Genomic DNA, 15,753 nt, shown 5'->3' on the forward strand with positions numbered 1-15,753 from the left:
AGGAGATTTAGATTCTATTTTTCTCAAGATTAATTCTCGAATACAGATTCTTTTAGTGTTCATCGGCACCACTAAAATTATTTAATAGAGAAGAAAAATTATTCTTCTTCCCTAAAATATTAACTGCTTGATTACATCCTATATAATAATATGTATAAGAAAAATTGTTCAGTTTTAATGTATAAATATTAGTATATGTGTCCTAAATTCGTAATAACCCATTGATCGATCAATAAATTAATGCCGATTTCACATTTCAAAATAATAGTAATACGAAAAATCATGATAAAGGATTGCTGATATTAATTTATATTTTTGTAGCAAGATATATAAATATACAAATAAATATATATTTTTTGGAGGAGAGAGTTGAATCCTAAATGAGTCTTGGACGGATAAAGATTGATCGGAAGAAGCAGGTAATTGTTGACCAGCTGCGCGAAGTCAAAGAAAAGTCAAAGATTGGTAGGACACGAGTTAGCACAATCGTGTGCTGTGGAATGACGGGGGTTCACACTTAGGACATGAACCCGGTTCAACTTGTCATCCATCGAGCCGCCCGGTTCATTTCATCGGCTCATTCCGACCTCCTTGGGCGGGGATCAATTTCCCATCGCGTAGGGATAACGGGAAAGAACCCGGTTCGTTCTTTCGTCTGGTCTATCGAAGCTGATGGTTCAACTCTTCGGCCCGGTCCGATTGTGTCAGCGTGCTATTAATTGTGAAGCGGTCTGTCTACCGGAGTGTACTCCACGCACGCGATCGCGGAGCTCCCACCCCCGCGGCTGCCTCCTAACGTGCGCACCTTCTCGCGCCGCCCCCCGTCCGGCCGCACCCGGTAACTTTCTCCTCGGGTTTTCTCGTCGGCCGGTGGATTTGCGCCTTTGTCGGCTTCGCTTCTTATTTTAATCGTTGCAGATGCAACATCGCAGGTCTAAGGTGTGGTGGGTTTAGCTGATCCCCTGGCTTGGAGCGCTAACGTGCGCCGTCGGTCCGGTGGCACTTTTTGGCTCGCCGGTCAAGATCTGAGGTGTGTTGCAATTTTCTTAATTTGAGTTCAAAATCGGATCTTTTTTCTTTTTTCCGATATGTGTTCTATGTGTAGTTTCTTGTTTGCTATGATTTGAGCTGCATGTTTCTTGTTCTTGATGAGCTAGACTCGGAGTCCTTTTGAGATTAGTTGGGTGGGCTAAGCGATGTCGTGTGCTGTCTTTTTCCTTGGCGGAGTTTTGAAGCTGTGCATTACCTTTTAGAAGAAAGAAATGCTTATAGTGTTGGACTTTCTTGATTGGGCTCGCTACAATTGTGTATCAGATCGAACTTCGTGTAGTTGCTTAGTAAAGGGGATATTTTGACGTTCAATTGTTACTTTCTCCTTTGGGAGTAGTATGTGGCGTCATAGCGCAATTAATTAGGTAATTGAGTTATCCATGACAGGCTCAGTTTGGTGTTATATACCAGAGGAAATCATGGAAAACAGCACAAAGTTAAAAGTGGAATATTGTTCCTAAAAATTTCATTCTGATTGTCTTGGGCTTGCAAATAATATACAAATTTATATAGCCATGTTTTCCTTGCTATATGTTTGTTAGACCTTTTAAATTTTTAGCTTCATGTTATTTGTATAATCTTTTGAAACAATCCCTTCTGCGGACTTTTGTTTATCTGTTGGTCAACGTTGCAAGTTGTAACTGAAATAAGGGTACTTGAAAAGATCCCTGTTGGTTCATATTAAGTTTCTTTAATTGTTCTAGTTTACTCTGAAAAATAGGTCTGTTTAACACAAAGGAGGCTTGTTATTGTAGTCGTGTTATTTTTGGCTGCAGTAGTGAATAACTAATTGAGATGGTGAGCATTTGGACCTAAGTTGTAGAACGATATGCAACAGTCAAACGAGGGGAATGAGAATATCTGTGTTGGTTGCAACTTGAAATCAAGCAAAATCAGCACACCCAACAAGAATTTTGGAAGAAACTATATTAGAAAATTTAACAGGTAAATGGTGGTACCATAGGGTCTGTTTCCACATACGGGCCTGTTACAGTTTAGGTAATCCACATCTGTTTCAAATTTAGAAATTTATATCGTTTTCTCGTCTGGGTTCGGTGTAAAGTCCGACTATGCTGAAGTTTATAGGGCTATAAATAGATATGTGTCAACCTTCTTGTATGCTACAAATTTTGATATGTTGCAGCATCTCCGCTTGTGTTTTTCATCACTTCTACTTATTTTTTATTCTATAGCATTAGGTGTATTTAATGGAAATAGCAGGGAAGGATTTAGAATTGTTTATAGTGAAATTGTGGGCAAAAGAATGGTAATGGATCTTATCCATCACTTCTAATGAGCATGACTGGATCTTATCCATCAAATTGGTCAAAAGAATGGTAATGGTCATCATTCTGCTTGGTTTAACCTGGCAAATTAAAATCTTGATTGGTGACTATTTATCTACTAATCATTCACCCAAGAAGGTTAGGGAAGTTTATGAAAGTCATATATGACTAGAAGTGGTTAAACCAATACCTAAATCCATTTGAGTGCAAATGCATCAGCAAAAAAATAATTTATGGGTAAATATTTTAAAAATATGCTTATATAGAATAGAAATTTTGATACTATGCTTATATAGTAATAGAATTTTCCAATCTTTAAATATTTAAAGGTTATATAGTAATACTATGCTTATATACTTTGCAACCTAGGAGACCAGGGTTCGAGTTACAAAAATAGCCTCTTTAAATATTTAAAGGTAAGACATCGTACATTGATCCTCCCCCGACCCCGCATTGGCGACAGCCTCATGCATTGGGTCCACCCTTTTTTAGAATTTTCCAACCTTTGTATTTGAATTTAGCTGTTCTTCCTGAAAAATTGTGTACTGTTGGACCTTTTGCATACTTATGCTCAAGATCATGGATTAAAGTATCATGGTGTGCTCAAGAGTCATAAATGTGATACTTCTTCTTTCCCCTTATTTGGCTAGTTAGTCACACAAAGGAGCATCACTCCCTAAGGATGAAATTTGAAAGCTTGATGCTGCTTCTCTTTAAGCTTGACTTATTCCAGCACCAATCCATAGAAGTTCTTGAATCTTTGAGTTCAGCTATATATATCCTGAAACATGATGCTGAACATTTTGTGAATGTTTGGCCTTGACTTGAACCTCCATATTGAAAGTGGATATACTATACTGAAAACTCATAAATGTGCTAGATCCAGCAATTAATTAAACATCTAACTCTTGTTCCTGCTGATTTGCCCCATTGGTAGGGTGATAGGCCCTGTTTTAGCAGCGCATCATGGGTTTGATCTCACTTGAGTGAACTTAGTGCATTTGTCCTTGCCTAGCTTTTAGTTTTGGTTGGCCTTTGTGGCCAAAATAGCCTTGAGAAGATCGTTATCTTTTATCGTATGAAAGCCACTGAAATCTTGATATTGACAAGCTATGTCAAATCTTATTAGTGAAAGCCATAAAGCAACAGTAGATTATGAAAATCAGACAGTTTAAAGGTGGTTTAAGCTACATGATGGAGGCATTATTTTACAAATTGATCAAGATTCATGATAGAGGATGAGTCCTGGTGTCACTGTGAGATTATTGATGTATGTGAGCTGGGCATCTAGGATTTGAGTCATGATAATAGCCTCTTGATAAGATGCATCTATGGACCCCTCTAGATCCTGCAAGAGCCTTATATGCCTCATACATGGACCCTCATATGAGGCAAGATGCCTCATACATTGGGTGCCTTTTTTGGACTCAAGATTCATGGTGGATAAGGGAAGATATAAGTTAAAGGGGACAAAATATGTAATGGTGTATTAGTCAATATAGAAGTTCTTGAATGTCGAGAGAACCAAGTTCTTAAATCAGAAAAAAGTAATGTAGTTGTTCTTTACTAGGCTCATTTATAGGATTTGTCCAAACAAAGATGATAAATTATGTGTTAGGTATGGATTTAAGTTCAAACCCCCAGACCCGTCTCATACTGTACTAGCTAGCATGGTTTGGTGCCACAAAAAAGAAGAGAGAAAATGCAAAATAAAAAGCTCAAAAATAATTAACTCATTGGTGTCAGACTTTTTGTCATCCTCTCCTCATGATACTCCTCTGCTCATTCTTGTCAGCCACTTTCTTCTCTGATTAGCAGCTAACAGAAGCGACATTTTCCAGGTGAAAAAGTCCGTATGGCATAAACCAAGTTTTATGTTTTATAGATCACCAGTTCATTCTTTCTAAGGTGGTCAAGTCCAATGAAAAGCTGGTTTAGACCATTTTAATCAGTCTGGAAAATTAGACCATTTTAATCCTGCAATTCGATTTTCCAAAGGAACAAGAAATATCAGGCAACACAGTACATTTTGGGCACAAATCCGATAAATCCATCACTGTAGGAACATGATTCCTTTTCATAATACTTGAGTAAAGATAAAAAACACCAAGTATTGTGTGTCTCCTTTATTGTATACCTAGTTAAATAAACAAAATTCTGATCGTGTTGACTACGTCTTCATCTCTATGAGGTTCTGAGCATAGTTCGCCTTACCGGTCCGTACCGGTGTACCGACCAGCTGTCGGTACAATACGTATGGAGCTATATCGAGCCATACCGAGCCGTACCAACACATGGTACATGTGGGTGTACCAATGAACCGCCCATATCGGTCCCCTGTTGGATTGGTATGTACCACTCGTACCAAACGGTATGTTATGGTACGGCAAACCTTGGTTCTAGGTACATGTTCTTGTGGATGAGATGTCGAAGTGTTTCACAAATGGTTCTCTAGGTGGAGGATTTCTCCACCTTTTTAATCTGAACCAAAGAAAATTTCTGTTTCTGTTTATATTAACTTTTGAATGATATATTTCCTCAGTCAAGTGTTTACTTTTGCAGGAAACCTTTTAATTCACAAAACACAAGGTCAACGTTCAGAGACATTGGTCGTTCAGTCATACCATTATGACTTGCTTCTCTTTCATATTTAAGAGGATAGGTTGTTCAGGACAACAAAGTGATCAGCATCTTGAAGGTAGACACATATCATGTTGAAATCTAAATAAAGTTTAATTTAGTTCTTTTTATTTGATATAAATTAGGATTCATATTTTCCATGTTCATGCCGACTGCATTCTGAAGAGTTCTTTCTACCTACAATGAGTTGTTGATTTTGTTAATCTTTTCTAGATATTCCAGGAATTGAAAATGTTAGAATCTACTCATACAAGGAATTGAGAAATGCAACTGGTGATTTTAGCCTCACCAATAAGGTTGGTGAGGGAGGTTTTGGTTCTGTCTACAAGGTGAATTCTTTGGACTTTGAATTAACTGTTACTATTTAAGTCAGGAAAAATTTCTACTGATTAGCTAACTTTGAGTTAATTGGTTTAGGGAAAGCTTAAAGATGGGAAGATTGTTGCTGTAAAAGTGCTATCCTCTGAGTCGAGACAAGGAGTACCAGAATTTTTGAATGAAATCGCTGTGATCTCTGGTATCGAGCATGAGAATCTTGTTAGTCTGCATGGTTGTTGCGTTGAAGAAACTCACAGAATACTTGTTTACAATTATCTTGAGAATAATAGCCTTGCGCAAACCCTTCTTGGTATCCTAATTTCCTGCTAGTGCTTTTTTCTTAATTAAGTGCTGATTTATACTTCTGATGCTATCAGATTATATTTTAAAGTATTGATTTTTCAGGTTCTGGCTGCAGTAATATCCAGTTCAACTGGAGAACACGGGTAAGAATTTGCATTGGTGTTGCTCGTGGACTTGCATTCCTGCACGAGGAAGTCCGGCCTCATATAGTTCACCGGGATATTAAAGCAAGCAATATTCTTCTTGATAAGGATCTTACTCCCAAGATTTCCGATTTTGGTTTAGCAAAGCTTCTGCCACCAAATATAACCCATGTCAGCACTCGAGTCGCTGGAACAATGTAAATTCCATTACTTTCTTTCTAGCTTATAATGATCTCAGTAATTTTCAGAAATAAACTCAAGTACAATAACAACTTCGAAATTGATTTGAAACTGCTAAATGTGCTCATGGTCTGATGTTATCACTCTAGAGCATGGAATCTGGCAGTTAGATGCAAAACAATATAAAAAATTAAAAACCACTTGCGTTCTGGGCCAACTTGGTTATCACCTTGTTTTCATTTTTTTAATTATTAAATTTTTTGTTTTATGCAGAGGTTACTTGGCTCCTGAATATGCAATTAAGGGGCAAGTGAATCGGAAGTCAGATGTGTACAGCTTTGGAGTACTCCTACTAGAAATAGTTACTGGCAGGTGTAACACAAACACAAGGTTACCTTATGATGAACAATTTCTACTTGAGAGGGTAAGAAAATTTACTCAGATAACGATGAATGTTTCTCTTTCCATATGAATACAAAAATATTTGTTTTATAGTTAGGCTTTATTTGGTTCATGTCAATCATATTTTTGTTGGAATGATTTTGTTATTCAAGTCCATAGGCCTAGGGTGGTACGTAACCAAATGTTCCATGTAATCATTGTTATTGATGATGACATAGAACTTAATATCATATAGGCTGCATGTATTCTGAGAAGAGTCATTACTTCAAGTTCTACAAACCAAATCTAAGGAAACACGTTTAGTTCTTATCTTTACTATTGGCACTTTTTATCACGTTATTCCTTATTCCTCCAGCAAGCTCTATCAAATTAAAAGTACAAACTAGGCACATCAAAGTATCTAAATTTTAATGTTTCTTTTAAATATTTAAATAATAGGTAACTACTTATACAGAAAACCGATGCATAACTGGGCACACCCAAAAAAATGTATGTATTTTACGTATTGCATAGAAAAGGAAAAAAGAAAACTTTGCTTCATATCTTGCCGCATTCTTTTTGTTATGCAGAATTGGAGACTTAAATGTAGTATACTTATAAATTCAGGTCATGCACACTAAGTATTGGTGTGCTTACTAAGTGCTTGGTAACCAGGAGAGTTACCTTTCCAAACATGAGGTACTTTTATTGCTGGCATACACTGTCAAAGAATGAGCTTTCCTAAAAAACAGAAAAAAAACCCACTTAGCTATATCAACACTTTTGCTTAGAAGAGCCATTACTAACCTTTCCAGTTCAAAGTATCCCACTACCTTCTCAGACTCTTGTGGGGAAAGTTTCCTCACAAAATAAAACAAAGGCTTTAGACTATAATGGCTCAATCTGGACTTTGCTGTTATGAAAATCACAATCCTTATGCTGGTTCCGTGGGGCCCAAAGGGAACTAGCTATCAAATTAAGAAGAATTCTCCCTGACTTCTTCCCCAAATCCTGCACCTCAGTAATCCAAGGACCAAGAGGCCATGCCCCAAAATAGAAAAGTTGATGCTTAAGTTTGGCCTGAATTAGTTGTTGGTAACTCAGAGCAAAGGGGCATTGAAAGAGAATGTGTCTGGCAGAATCAGAGGATTATTGACAAACAGAGCATCGGGATATAGGGTAGTTGGGTAATCTGGAGAACCATTCCGAGATTGGAAACTTACCATATAAAAGTTTCCATCGAAATATTTTGACCATAAGAACCACATTTAATTGTTACATTGTCCTACAGCCAGCACATCTGTCATTATGGGCAAGCCTCCCATCTTTAAGGGAAGAATAAAAAGTTTGTGCAATAGTAAAACAAGTTAGTAAGAGCAAAATTGTTCCACTGACTATTGTCAATCCATCCAGTCACCTTCTCATGCCTCATCATCTTATCCACATTTACTATATTTATATGTGTAGGTCACCTTCCTAGGGGAATGCTGATCATCCAAGGATGCTCCCATGTATTGTCACAAGTATCAACACCTAGAAAATTTGCTAAGCCTTCCCAACAAAGATCTAAATATGTTCTTTAGAATACCCATTCTGAAGGCAGAATGGTGAGGTTTCTGAAGGTTTTAAGGATTAGCATAAACAATCATAACCATTGAGAATAACAATGAACATACTTCTTGACAAGGTGCAAGTCTCTAATACCTAGCCTCCCAACATATTGGAGAGGTTGCTCTAACAAAAAGAATAACAAAATTTTGAAAATTGTACTATGAGTTATTAAAAAGAACCATCCTTGAATTCTACTAGATGCCTTTAGGATTTTTTGTTTAGGTATGTGGGTAATTTAAAATAAATTACTATTTGATAGTCTAAACAAAGTTGTGATAGACAAATAATCTTTGAAGGAATATATTGAAGATACAAACCTAAGTGAGAGAATGAGGAAGTTTGCTAATTGTTATTTGACCAAAATCAATGGCTTCTATTCAGTAATTGTATTAATGAAAGTGATTAGATTTTTTTTAGGTTTAGATAGTTAAAAGTAATTGGTACAAATTATCATTAGTCTTGTGCAGAAATCTTATGCTGTTAGTTTTTGCCTATGCCTTTTTATATGCCTGTGCTTCTTTTTTATCATTACATCCCAGTCAACTGAAAATTGGTTCCTGTTAATGGGAAGCAACAACTAGTGTACAATCAGGCAAGATTTTGAAATTTGAACTACTCTTTAATTACTATATCATTACTTTGTTTCAATATTTACAAGATCTTCAATATGTTTTAATTTATTATGCATGCTAAGAAGAGGGAAAACTGGTCATTTTTTAAATATGTTAATTTTTAATTTTCAATAGGTTACTTCTTTTATACATTATATACATAATGGCTTTCTCACAGATTTCACGTCAAAAAAAAAACAAAAGAACAGCTTAAACTTTTGTCTGCTTATTCAAATGTGTTAAACCACTGATGAAGTTTTGCTAAATCTGAATCTCATCATGAGAAACCTACATTAGTATTCAAAAGTAAACCTATGCTTAGACTCCTCATATTGCATAATTGAATAATCCATAGTCCCAGACATAATTCTTAGACTTCTCATATTGCAGACATGGAATCTATACGAGCATGGTGAGATCGCAAACATCATAGATACTTCGTTAACTGATGATTTAGACGTCGATGAAGCTTGCAAGTTCTTGAAGGTTGGGCTTCTTTGCACACAAGACACTGTGAAGCTTCGCCCTTCAATGTCTACTGTTGCCAGGATGCTGACTGATGAAAAGGATGTCAACTTAGAGAAAATCACAAAGCCTGGACTACTTAGTGACTTGATGGAACTTAAAGTTAGAAACCAGAACAATGTTAATGATCCCCATACGACCTCCCTCGTAACATCTGGTCATGGTAGTTCACCCTTGTCATCAGAAAATACTACACATGCATCCATGACCTTCACAGTGATATCAGATTGAGCTGAAACATCACTAAGAAAAGAATTCATCTCGAGGTACATAACTTCATGTATAGTCCATGTAACTTTTTTTTTTGTGAAAAAAAAATTCTGTTGTTTGATCCTTGAGTACATGTTCTTTTTTTTCTAAATACTCTGGGATACCGATAGTTGTCGATCTGGGTATTTGCTGGAGCTTAAAAGACTTGAAGGCAAATTTTTTTTATCTTGAGCATCAAGATGGAATTAATGCTCGATTATTTTTAGATGATCACTTTTAAATGAATGAGATTATTGTTGCTGTACCTGATATTGTATGATTTTTAAAGTGCTTAGGCATAGGCCAACTTGTACTTTATATCCTTCTATTACTACTGGTATGAGATTATTGAATGAAATGGCAATGCTTATTAAGTAATGCTTGCAGTCATATTTCCCTGTCTTGGTCGGTATGTTGCTTATGTGAGTGAACGCCTTAGCTAAGGCTGTTTCTTCCAACCCCGTCTTGGTTTGTATGTTGTTTACGTGAGTTAAAAATTTGTGAAATGCCTTCGAGTTATAAATTCTATCATAGCTAACTCGTGGGCAATGGGAATGCTATCATCTAAGGATCTGCTAGAGATGAAAGATCAATCAGAGGTTTCAACCTGTTGGTAAGAACCTTGGCAAGAATTTTGTAGACCATATTGCAAAGAGCAATAGGACTAAGAAAAGAAACTTAGGAGGGATTTTTTTTTCTTAGGGATTAGAACGAGGAAAGTTTTAGCCCAGTTCAGAAGAATATGTTCAAGCAAATGGAACTCATTGAAGGCATCATGGAGAGAGGGATGCAAAATATTCTAGTTAGTGTCTACTGTCAGGTTGTTCATGCTCTGAGGCTTTCAAGATAGTTGCTTGGTTCCCTACAAAACCTTCATGAAGAGCTTGGACAGGCTCTTCACTGATAGAAGTATGTGAAAAATAAAATGATGCAGGAGAAGGTTCAATGGACATCAACTAATCACTGTCTTTTATGCCTCTCATTCAATGTGTGTTCTCAAAGAGTGTAGTATCATTTCATAAAGGTTCAATATCTCATAATAGGCTCTGTGCAGATCATTGTACTTCTCAACCATGCTTAATACTCTTGCCTATATTTGCAGTTCCTACTTTGGTTGCATCATGCAAATACATCTCGGATTCCTTGTTTAATTTGCATGCAGCAATTTTAGACTTATATAGAGAACTGATGTAATGCTTTGGAATGCAATTGCCAGGTCCTGTGGATTCAAGATCTCTTCAACCACTAATCAACCACAGCAACCATTTGTCTGCTATGAATCAGCTTGCACTGCTGAAGAGCTTCTCTGAGAATGAGATACCCTCCTTGATTTCAAAGCTAGGAAAAGGAACACAAGAATCTTGAATCAATACCACCTGCTTTGTTGCTCAACTGGATATGTATGAACAAGTTTGGCAATCTGTTGCTGTCACATTAAACTTCATTCTTTCTCCTCATAACAATTGACCTTTCTTGTTCTGTCCAAATAATGCAATTGGAAGCACGAATACTGTTGTTCTGTTGTTAGTGGTTGCCTTTGTGTTAATAACCCGACTTGATTTGAATTGAATCTCATCCATAGGAGAGTCCTAGATCTCGTCCAATATCTTAATATCTCGAGATGGTGCTAATCGTGAGACATCCATTCTACACAAAGATCGATATCGGGAGTGGGTTGAATTTGATCCATGGGAGGGCCTTGGGTCTCCTCCACATTTTGATCTCTCCAGGTGGTGCTAATCACATGACACTCATTTTGCACAAAGATCGATGTTAGGAGTGATCTCTCGAAATGGTGCTAATCACATGGCACTCATTTTGCACAAAGATCGATGTTAGGAGTGAGCTACTGATGTTATTATTTTGACAGAAGGTAGAGAGAGAAAGAGACAATTCGAATTCTACTGACATAACAAAGCTATAGTTGAGATCTTTTGTTGTTTTCTGTTGATGTGACTATGAGAAAGCTCGTATCAAATATGATGAACTGTGACAGTTCAGTTCAGTCATGCGAGGGAAATGACCAACCTGCTCTTTTGGCCTTTGATTCACATAAAAGTGAGTAATAATTTTCTACCAATTTGTGCTTTATCTTTATCTAAACTTGCCTAATTGAGATTTGGATGAGTGGATTTGGTAGTCAGATTGCCTTCAAGCAATCAAAACTCTTTCTAAATTCCACCCAAACAACTTTAATATTACTGACATCAGTAAATTGATTTTGCTTCTATTATGGATTGAAATCAAGGAAGAAACAACTCAAAGAGTGATACATTGAATTGGGATTTTAGGTCTCAGAGGTGCCCAACTAATCTTTGGCATGGATGGTTAGTGAATCTTGACCTCTCTTTATCATCTAATATTAACATGTAATCTCTCTCCCAGTGTCCACTTTAACATCAATTTGTTGAGTTAAAAATGTCTATGAAATATATATATATATATATATATATATAAAGCTGCATGTGTACAATGTTGTTTCATATGTTATGAATAGTAACCTTATGGTTTTGTCTGAAGAAAAAAGGGAGGAGATATGTCAAGCTATGGTACAATTGCAGAAATATGATGTAGGATTGATTGCACCAACTCAATTCTAATGGGCCTTTTAATATGCAGAGTAAGGAAGGGTTGTAGGTCATCTTATCAGGGGATTTGTCCTTCATTGAAGAAGGAAGCTAACTGTACAATTGAACAAGAGAAGCTTCTGTGGTCACTGTACAATTGTGTCAGAAAGATCCCCTTTTTTTTTTGTTTTTTGTTTTTTGTTTTTTTTTTTTGGAGTCCTTTAGGGAGGCAAAAGAAGTGCCCATTGACTTATTGTGTTTGCTAAAATGGGAAAACTAGTAGGTTTTGGAAGGAAGACTAACATCCTCAGTAATATTTTATGCATTTCTTTTTCTAAAGTAATGTGGTTATTTTCTTTTGGTAAAAAAAAAATATATACTTTGAGCTTCTGATCATTATTTATTTATATGGTCACAATTTTTTATCTGCAGAAATGAATTCTTTTTCCCTCCATTCATGCTATGAATGTTGCCATTGACACTGACACACTGATTTATCTGGAAAAGAAAAAGTGGGATTCCCAGTAAAAATTCCATATCTGAGAGAGAGAGACCAAAAAGAAATATGCTCATCACAAGGATATACTTTCCCTGAACGAAACTTGTTCTACAAACTGATGAAACGAGGAGGAAGCTTGTTACTTTCCATGACACTGTTGAATGGTTGTTTTTCTATTTGTATGATACATGAGAGAGAGAGATAGAGAGAGAGAGAGAGAGAGAGGATGCATCTTTCAGGTATGTGAAGATCATATTAAAACCTTACTCCCATGAGACTTACATGATACAGTATGAATCCATGAAATCCTCTATAATATTATGAAATAGTAAAACTTCAAACAAATTAATATCAGCCAAAACTGTGAGATAAATGCTTGAACATTCTCAGGTCATTATTGTTCAGAAGTAAGAAAGCAACAACAAGACATTCGATTACCAACAGTAGATGAGAGTTAAGGTGATCATCATACCTTCGAATCCTGCAAAATAATTGGGACGATCATTAAAATGACCACTATGTCATCCATAATTCCTTCACCCAAAATCAGAAATAGTAGATAGAAGTACTGCTGCATCCATTGAGAGAGAGAGAGAGAGAGAGAGAGAGAGAGAGAGAGGCATGCTTGGCTCCTTGCACACCACCCACAGTAACCAATCGCCCGTGGATCGGTCTACATGTGTGGCATACAAGGAGCCAGGCACATCCCTTGTCACCTGTGATCCTTGCGCCATGGCCACTTCTTTTTCTTCTTCTTCTTCTTCTTTAAGGATGCAAGACCAAGTAGAAAGAGGATTAGAAAGCTCATTGCTTCTCTCACAGTGATCAAAAAGTCAAATCTATAAAGCTCTTCCACTTCCTGTAAGGATCTATACCACCAATTCCATTTACAGAGAGAGATGATGATGAGTGGGGGGAGGCCATGTAGGAGCTAAGCTAGCACAGGCTTGGCAAACCCTATCACAGTCAAGGCCTCAGATGCTTCTCTCTCTAACTGTAGCTGTGGGACTGGGTGCCGGTGGGGATACTGGAGGAGAGGAAGAGTGAGAGAGCTGCCATGACTCCCAAGCTCTCAGGGACTCAGAGGGGGAAAACAAAGAGAGGAGAAGGCTCCCAGGTGTGGGGATGTTCCTTCTCCTGTCTGCTTGCGCAGTGGATTTTGTCTTGATCACTTGGATTGACTCAGATTCTCTCAGATAGCTCCTCACCGTCAATCGGAAATTAGTTGACAGCAGCTTATTGCTTGAATGGCTTGTCATGCAGTGGCTAAAAGTCAATGTGACATGAAGAGAACCTGCAATATAATTGTTCATGCGGTTTGACCCAGTTGCACCACCAAGCCTTCAATCTGACTAAGGTTTGATCTGAAAAAGGTGTTGTTCTTCATGTGAGTTCGTGCGAGCAGTTGTCCCACACATAACAGTGGAAGTAAATGATCTGTGTTGTTACTGATAAATTAAGTTGATGTCAAAAAATTATATAAAATTTTAATTTATTTAATATTTGATGCAAAGATGAGTTAATATATAATTGAGATACAAATATGTGTTTCTTAAATAAAATTATGGTTGAAAGAGACAACACGGATGGGTGGATAGATGAAAAATGTGGAACATTGCGGACCACGATAATTATCATGTGGTGCCGATTTGTTGTTAGTCATAAATGTTTCTTAGATTAGTCGTGAGTGAATTGTAGTGTCAAAGTTGTTCACACACACAAACAACATATCTAATATATCAATAGAAGCATAAATAATATATTTATGTTATCATTACTAAAGATATATTTTATGATGTCTGCGCTTAAAAAATATATATATGCTTTCAAATATATTATGCACAAAGTTCTTCGAAATACTAGTTGACATATATAAAAGCATCAATGGCTATGTTACGTTTTGCAGTAAAATAGTATGATCCTTCGGCTTAATAAACATAATTACGCTAGTAGACTTGAGTATAAAGTTTAGGTAATACACATGCATACATAGATTAGAAGAGACTTTCTCATTGCAATAAGCCTTTGAGTGATTCTATGAGTTTGATAATGATTAAAGTAAGTTTAAGATTCAAACATCATTTATATATAGATGAAGTAATGGATAATTAAGTAGAGATAAAAATTTTTAAAAAAAGTGTTACATTAAAAATGTTACGATACATAAAGGAGATTGAATGATAAATTTAGATTGACATATGTCATCTTTAATAAACTAAATTTGGCTCAAATTAAATTACTGTAACACTAAAATTATGTTAAAAAAAACTTGAGGAGGCTTAGTGGGATTGAACCCTATATCTTATGATAACCTCATCATCCTTTCTCACTTGATAACTCATAATTTTTTTCTCCATCTTTGGTCATTCTTTAAGCACTTATAAGGAAGAAGAAGGTAAGAAAACCTAAGTTTTTCCCTGGTTATACCTTAGTTTTAATTCAACATATTATAAACTAAATCTTTTTAGCTACTTTTAATTGTCCAAATCTTTGAATTAACCTCTAATTTTTAGATATATTATGTATAAATTTGATATGATTATGAAACCTCTAGTATTATTTTAATCTAAGATTAGTACATAGAGTTATGAGCCTTCTAATTTGAGATATTTAGAATCTCTTATTTTTTTTAAGATGATTTATTCGAGCTGAAATAACCCCCTTAGGGATATGATTAGATCTTATTCTTTTGATATCTTAAAAAGATCTTTTAGAGTTTTGTAGGTTTTGGAATTAAATGAATATCATGTGTGTGCACCAAGATATAAGTCTATAAGTTAAGATAGTCTCAATCCAGTTTCAACAGAACATAATAGATGATAATAGTTGAATTGAGAGGGTATTTTAGCGATTTTATATTGAGAGTTACGAGTTATTTAAAATAAAATAATTTTAATTTAAGCATATCATGACCTTGTGCTCTTATATGATATGTTTTCAATTTCCTAGCACACCCATTCACTAAGGACTGACCTCTTCGATAAAAATTTTATTTTAAGTTGAATCAAGTAAGTATAAACCAAATTTACTATAAAATAGTGGTAAACTCAAATATATTTTAAAATAATAATAACAATAATAAAGTTGTGTCCTAACTATTTAAAATCGACTACATATATCTTTTATCGTTATTGAGATCTATAAAATATTATATGTTTAATTAAGTTCGGATTACTTATATCTTTTTTATAGTTTCTTTTAAAGTTTTCCTCTCTCTCTCTTTTACAACTAACATTAATTATTTCATCTCTTCGACTATCACATCCGAGGGTCTTCTCAGTACATACTCATATTATCTTAAATAATTTTTTCTCGTCTTATTTTATATCGAAGTGATACCTAATTGTTTACGAATAAAAGTATTTTTTTATATATATTTTCTAGTAACTC

General features: G+C 35.7%; 1 protein-coding gene and 1 long non-coding RNA gene across 5 annotated transcripts; one reads left to right on the forward strand and one right to left on the reverse strand.

The window, feature by feature from the left end:
• Positions 1 to 726: 726 nt before the first annotated feature.
• LOC135598966 (cold-responsive protein kinase 1-like) lies at positions 727 to 10,824 on the forward strand. 4 transcript variants are annotated; one of them, XM_065093519.1, is made up of 9 exons: positions 727 to 838; positions 919 to 1,030; positions 4,899 to 5,034; positions 5,190 to 5,305; positions 5,394 to 5,604; positions 5,700 to 5,937; positions 6,194 to 6,344; positions 8,914 to 9,314; positions 10,514 to 10,824. In XM_065093519.1, the coding sequence occupies exons 3-8, from the start codon at positions 4,965 to 4,967 to the stop codon at positions 9,277 to 9,279; spliced, it is 1,152 nt and encodes a 383-aa protein (XP_064949591.1). In that variant the 5' UTR covers positions 727 to 838; positions 919 to 1,030; positions 4,899 to 4,964; the 3' UTR covers positions 9,280 to 9,314; positions 10,514 to 10,824. The 4 variants fall into 4 exon arrangements, with proteins under 4 accessions (XP_064949591.1, XP_064949590.1, XP_064949592.1 ...); XM_065093518.1 differs by having other exon boundaries at positions 736 to 838; positions 933 to 1,030; XM_065093520.1 differs by having other exon boundaries at positions 736 to 838; positions 933 to 1,030; positions 5,199 to 5,305.
• Positions 10,825 to 12,596: 1,772 nt separating this feature from the next.
• On the reverse strand, positions 12,597 to 13,682 carry LOC135598111 (uncharacterized). Its single transcript, XR_010481494.1, has 2 exons — positions 13,080 to 13,682; positions 12,597 to 12,844 (listed from the first exon to the last, which is right to left on the reverse strand). It is a non-coding gene; the product is annotated as an uncharacterized LOC135598111 (long non-coding RNA).
• Positions 13,683 to 15,753: the final 2,071 nt, after the last annotated feature.

The sequence above is a fragment of the Musa acuminata genome, chromosome BXJ2-1, assembly GCF_036884655.1.
Source record: "Musa acuminata AAA Group cultivar baxijiao chromosome BXJ2-1, Cavendish_Baxijiao_AAA, whole genome shotgun sequence".
Classification (NCBI taxonomy): Eukaryota; Viridiplantae; Streptophyta; class Magnoliopsida; order Zingiberales; family Musaceae; genus Musa; species Musa acuminata.